Source organism: Monopterus albus, unplaced genomic scaffold, assembly GCF_001952655.1.
Source record: "Monopterus albus unplaced genomic scaffold, M_albus_1.0 scaffold21.1, whole genome shotgun sequence".
NCBI lineage: Eukaryota > Metazoa > Chordata > Actinopteri > Synbranchiformes > Synbranchidae > Monopterus > Monopterus albus.
Genome location: NW_018127901.1, coordinates 180401 through 186335, shown reverse-complemented (window position 1 = coordinate 186335; position 5935 = coordinate 180401). Strand labels below are relative to the sequence as shown.

The 5935-nt window shown below is 43.5% G+C and overlaps 1 protein-coding gene across 1 annotated transcript in view; it reads right to left on the bottom strand.

The window, feature by feature from the left end:
* The window catches only part of matr3l1.2 (matrin 3-like 1.2), a 14834-nt gene extending 8899 nt beyond the window's left edge, over positions 1-5935 (bottom strand). The window contains exons 1-8 of the mRNA XM_020594081.1: positions 5832-5935; positions 3120-4076; positions 1509-1570; positions 1379-1417; positions 867-958; positions 673-725; positions 335-451; positions 99-224 (exon numbers count right to left, since the gene is read on the bottom strand). Of these exons, the coding sequence (XP_020449737.1) occupies positions 99-224; positions 335-451; positions 673-725; positions 867-958; positions 1379-1417; positions 1509-1570; positions 3120-3893 (1263 nt within the window). The 5' untranslated portion in view covers positions 3894-4076; positions 5832-5935. The remainder of the gene's footprint in view (positions 1-98; positions 225-334; positions 452-672; positions 726-866; positions 959-1378; positions 1418-1508; positions 1571-3119; positions 4077-5831) is intronic.

The window sequence follows — 5935 nt, the reverse complement described above, 5'->3', positions numbered from 1 at the left end:
TCTGAAGGTCAAACACAGAAAATGAAATGCAGTTTGTTTTATTTCTCATCTATAACTCCAACAGTTCAAGGTGTGACAACACTGACAGGTGTCCTCACCTCAATGAACTCCAGTCTCTTGGACAGGTAGAAGGTGAGGGGTTTGCCATACAGAGATGCTGGGTGCTGGTCGTAGTAATTCACCATGTCCAAAGCCTCCTCGTGACTGTTCATCTCCAAGAAAGCCTGATGGAGGTACGTTTGTTCATATAAGGAGAACACATGAAACTGGTTTAACGTGACTATGACTGAACGAGGCTGCTGCTCAGCTTTGGAGCTTACATCAGCAACTGTACCTTGTTCTTGAGGACAAGGTGCTCCATCAGGCAGCCAAACGGCTTAGCAAAAGCAAACAGAGTGTTGTTGCTGAGGGGCTTCCTGTCGTACTTCACCACAACAACTCTGCTTCTCAGCTGAGGACAGGCAACGTTTCACTTCAGTCTCACCGCAGCATGTCATATCATGTTCCACATAAAATGCAGTTATGAGTTTACGAACTTCCACATAAACATTCCTTTTGCTACTATGAGGTCCATGGTGACTTTTGCAGTGTTAGGAGTGACAAAGGAATAAACCAATCTTCACAATTTCAAATGCATGTTTTCTGTTGAGCAAGCAGCCACCCGCTACCGACCTTAATCTGTCCTGGCTGGTTGGTTCCTGACAGGCCAGGACCTCCACTTCCTCCTGACACACAGACACACCGACTGTTAACATCACAGGCTTTCACCACCTGTCAGTTCATGTTTATCTGCTGGTTTAGATTGTAGAGGCACACTACTGTGACCCAGGACATGCTGCTCAGTTGTTCTGGGTATAGAGTCTTACCCCAGCTGGAGGACATCCCTCCTGCTGCCTGAGACATGGGGGCAGGTCCCAGCAGTCCCGCACCCAAATTGGGGGCATCCAGAAGATCCCCACTAGAGTAAAACAATCAGACAAGATTCATTCAAGCCATTGCCTTATATGAATTCAAGACAATGTCCGTATAATCCGGTGCGAACAATGTCTGGAGTTTCCCTTTCCAATATGACCTGGAAAGTCTTGAAAATCTTTATTTTATTCCATTCATGTGTGCGTGGAGGTCACAGGAAATCAGCTGACTGGGCTCAATGCAAGTGTGCATGATCTACGGGCCCATAAACGCTGAAGCATGTGGAACATCTGGGTAATTTTTATGGCTGGAATTAGGAAGCATAAAGAAATTTTTTTTGAGGTATGCACCACTAAGCAACTGTCAAGAGGAATGAACAGGTGCCATCTAGCAATGCAGTATTGAGCTCATGCTGCCAGTACAATACCAGCGTGTTCCACATCAGGTGTCTGTATGCGTCTCTTACCCTCTGCCTGACACCATACCAGGGTCCCACTCTGGATACCTGCACACAGAACATTTGACCACTATGACAAACCTGAAAAGAGCAGTGCACTGACGCTGAACCCGTGTCAGTGTGCATCACAGTGACTCACATGTCGAGCAGCAGCCGTCTGTTTTCAGCATGTCGAAGTCCATTAATGTGTTGGGTCCACTCCTACAGGCAAACAAGAGAATTACAGACACTCAACAGGCCATCACCCACCCCCAGCCAGCCTTCATTAAAGGAATTGTTCACCCAAATATTAAACACTTATTGCTGTATCAAAATGAGCACCGGGTCTTAAAAATCTTAAAGCCCTTGTTTTCAGCTCAATGTAGAAACAAAGGTGGAGTCTGCTGGAAGTTACTGGCTGAGTAACAGTGAGTGAGTCCTGCAATGTGAACAGGAAATGCTCATGTCAGCTGATTTTTTGAGGACAGGGTCTAAGGACACATTTGATGACTGGCTAAAACCTTCTAAGACTGGACAGGCAACATGTAAAGATTGTTTCTACCAACTTGTGAAGGCTTTAGCTCTTGAAGCAGCACACCCCTTCTAACTGAATAAGCACTGTGGACACTGAACCACTGTCTGGTAACAACTGGAACATCTGGCTGCAGATCACAAGGAGAGGTATCGACAACGTGGACTGTAGAGGCTGCAGAGGGGCTGAGTCCCGCTGAGTCTTTGATTTAATGTTCACTGTCCTGCCTGCATCTCAGTTGTCCAGTGCACCTTCACAACAGTCCTTTTAAATTCACTTCCATTTTATTTGTATAGTGCCAAACACTCATCTGAGGGCACTTTACATACTAAGATACTAATGTCTAGCCCTTACTATTATTATTATTGTTGTTATTATTATTATTATTATTATTATGGAGAAAAACCCAACAAATCCTACTCTGCCATTCTTTAATCTTTATTTTCTGAAGAGCATCTCACTGAATATGCGGATCTATAAATAAATTACAATAACATTATAAGTGCTCATATCTAAGGTGCTTACATTTAAAAAACAAACAAACAAAAAAACAAAAACAAAAAAAAATAAAACAGCAGCTAGCAAATCGTAATCACTTTTTTTCGCCGACATCTAACTTTGGGACCTGTTAGTGTGGAACATCTGGTTTTAACGGGTGACACTAAAGGAGCAGTAAGTGGTGTCACATGTAAACAGCCACCAACTGTCCATGGCATATTGTCCAGATTAAAATCTGCTCCTGCAAAGCAGCATATATGTGTGAGGTCAACGTTTCCACAGTAAAGTTGTATTTTATTGTGGCATCTTTCTGTTGAACTTAGTCATCACTTACATATAAACATGTAATAACTAATTGAATGTGAATACATTGAATCTAGTTGGACGATGCTGAATTGACAATGATAATGACAAGAACTGAATTTCAGGGTTGACTTTCTCTTTAAAAAGACATCTGGCTGGGTGATGACTGACAAGGCCCAGATCTGACTGTGTTATGTTGGACTACAGGTGTCAAAGTAAGAAAACCAAGGTACGGCACATGCTTTAAGGAGATACAAAACAAGGAAACTACGGGAGGCAAACTGGAACTGCAGTCACTGGGGACGACATGAGTACCACCTGTCACAGACTGATGCTGCCAGAAGACTTGAACTTAGCTCAGGTGTCTGAGTGCCATTCAACAGAAACATTTAAAGTTAGTCCAAGAAGAGAAGAGGAAAGAGGCTGGACGGTACTCACCATGGTGGAATGAATGTCAAAGTCACAAAGAGAGCACACATGGGGGAACATAGGGGGCATGACTCCCAAGAAGTCTTGGACTTTTCCGTTTGATGGGGAGCCCATCCTTCTCTGCATAAAGATGGGATCGGATGATGGTAGCCCCAAGCCGAGGCCACTGTAGGAATCATGGTGAGAAAGCTCAGAATATGGCCTCTCTCTGCTCCCACCCCCACCACTGCTGCTGTAATTTAAGCTGTAGCCCCGGCTGGAGGAGACGTCCTGCAGGGAACTGTACCCAAAGTCTGCAGAGGGCTGGGCCCGGGCTGAACCCTGACCCAGAGAAGGGCCGCCCATCCTCCCCATTTGTACGTCGTCCCAACTGTCCCGTCCTCCTCGATATGCAGTGTCAGAGGACATAGAGGATGCCACACGCCGCTCTCCTGCGTCCCCTTTGCGGTTCTTGAGCTGCATGAGGATCTGAGGCAGCGTCTCCACACTGATGTCCTCCTCAGGGATTTTAGCCAGCGCGTCCAGGTCGGAGGGCGACAGCCCCAAACTGGCAAACAGCTTCATGGTGCTGCCAAGATTGCTACTGCTGCCGTGCCGGATTATCTGGGAGCTGTCCTGGCCCTCCAAACCTTTGCCCACCCCCACACCTGAGGCCATACCCCCAATCTGCCTGTTGGGTCGCTGTTCATTCATGCCGAAATTCAAGGTCTCCGCAGCGGCCAGGAGCCCCCGACCCACAGCAAAGTGTTTCTGACCACCGTCTGACTGCGACTTCTGAGACATGACGTCTCCGGCTACAAAATGTTTTGGTACAGGTTGAGTCAAGATAATGAATGAAGCAGGAACAAAAAGTGTCTATTGTTTTTTAAGGACTGGGAAAAGTTAATGTCAGTTAATGTCCTGTGCAAGGAGTAAACTTTGTCAAAATGAAGGGGAACTCCTCTTCTCTTCTGGAGAATATCTCTGCTGAAACACAAGGTAGAGACATTCTTCAGACGCTGCCACTGCTAAGACAACAGAAGCCAGTGGACAGGCACTGAGGCACAGAAGCATGTAAATGGAAGAAAATGACTGATTCTTTTACAGTCACCTGAGCACATGTAAGCTGTGATTACTGAGACAAATGAGGCATTTAAAGAAGGCTAGAGAAGGAGAGAGGAAAGGATTTAATGTTTCAAAATTCACCTCAGACACAGAGGAAGAAAATGGACTGAAGTAAGCAAAGTGTGATGGAAACTTCTCCGCTGAAAAAAGAACAACTCTCAATATCAGTGTAGAGAGATGCAATTAATATACCAAGTCTCTATGTGAATAACTGTTTACAGCTGACAGTCACTTTGATAAAGATGTAAGGAAGAACTACTGTGCCCACTACAGTGGATGGCACTACTCCAGTCCAAAAGCACACATTCATCCTCAATGAAAGTGTTAACTATTTCAACTAAGTCACTCTACCATGAGAGCCAGCATTCAGTATGGCCCATTGGGAACAATATTAACAACCCATTTTGTTACTGTTCTGTCTTTTGCATTTGTTTTGGTTTCTGAATAAGCATTGTGTGTTGACTGCCTTGTTGTTGCACTGGGTAAATGTTAAATGTGGCACCACCGACCCCAGAGAAATGTGTGCTTTAATATAAACACCTTGACAGGTTATAAAAGAGGAGAAATGGGCCATAATACAATGTAGTACAAGGCCGTGTATTTTTCATAGAGAAGCATTGGGTAACAGTTAGGGTAACGGGGTTTCTGCAGATTCACACAGTTAAAATCAAGGCTTTTGAAGATGTTTTTAGAACCACAAATGCATTCCCGTTTTCTTAGCCATACCGCCCAAAGTATAAATAGTAATTAAAGTATATTAATTTATTGACATTTATGTCGGCTCTTCCCGGCTGTACGCCTTAAATTATTCGTTTAACACGAGCTGGGCCTAGATAAGCAGCAGAAAACAAACTAATCAATACGTTAACCAATTAAAACATGACCTATTTTCTTCAGGTCCACATATGAATTTTGTAACGTATAACATAAGAAATGTGAAGAATAGTTCTGGAGATTTTCCAGGCAGTATTTGACAACATCACATACAAAAACACCGTTTAAATAACATTAAATCCCAATGCAAACTAGAGGAAATAATTCAGGCCTTTGTAAATTTCAGGCTTTCTCGACTTAAATAGATGCCTTTAATGCGTTTCGAGATCCGCAGATGCTCAGTGAGTATATGTCGAGTAAACATCTACGGAAGCTTCAGTTGTGTTTTCATTTATGGAGCAAGTTTTCAATGAAATACAGCAGCACATGGGACCTAAGATGGGGTAGCAGCTCAGCTAACAGGGCTAATTCGCTAAAATTACCACAGACTTAATCTTTCTAAACAAGGAATAAACCTAGTGTCGCAATTTTATTCAGGACAACTGAATAAAAAATGCGCTACATAATTATCAAAATTACATAATTACTAAAGCCGAAAATTGGTTACAGCTGGAGACAGCGCTGCATGCTAACAGTCGAGGCTAACTTCGCTAAGGCCATTAGCCTGCATCATGGCTAACCTGCTCCTGCATGCCAGTACTATTCATTAGCTACGTTAAACGTGAGTTTATAACTTCAATTCATGACTGGAATTTTGTAATATGCATAGTATACATCAAGCGGCGTAATATCCACTATTATTTATTTAGTGTAGTTTCTATTTGTAAGGTAAAATAGGCTTACCTTTTCTTTTTCTGGATGCGTAACGTTTACTCGCTGAAGCAAGTCTTCTGGCGCAAACGAAAGCCACGTCGTAAGGTATCGCGATATTTAATCTTCGCCCACAA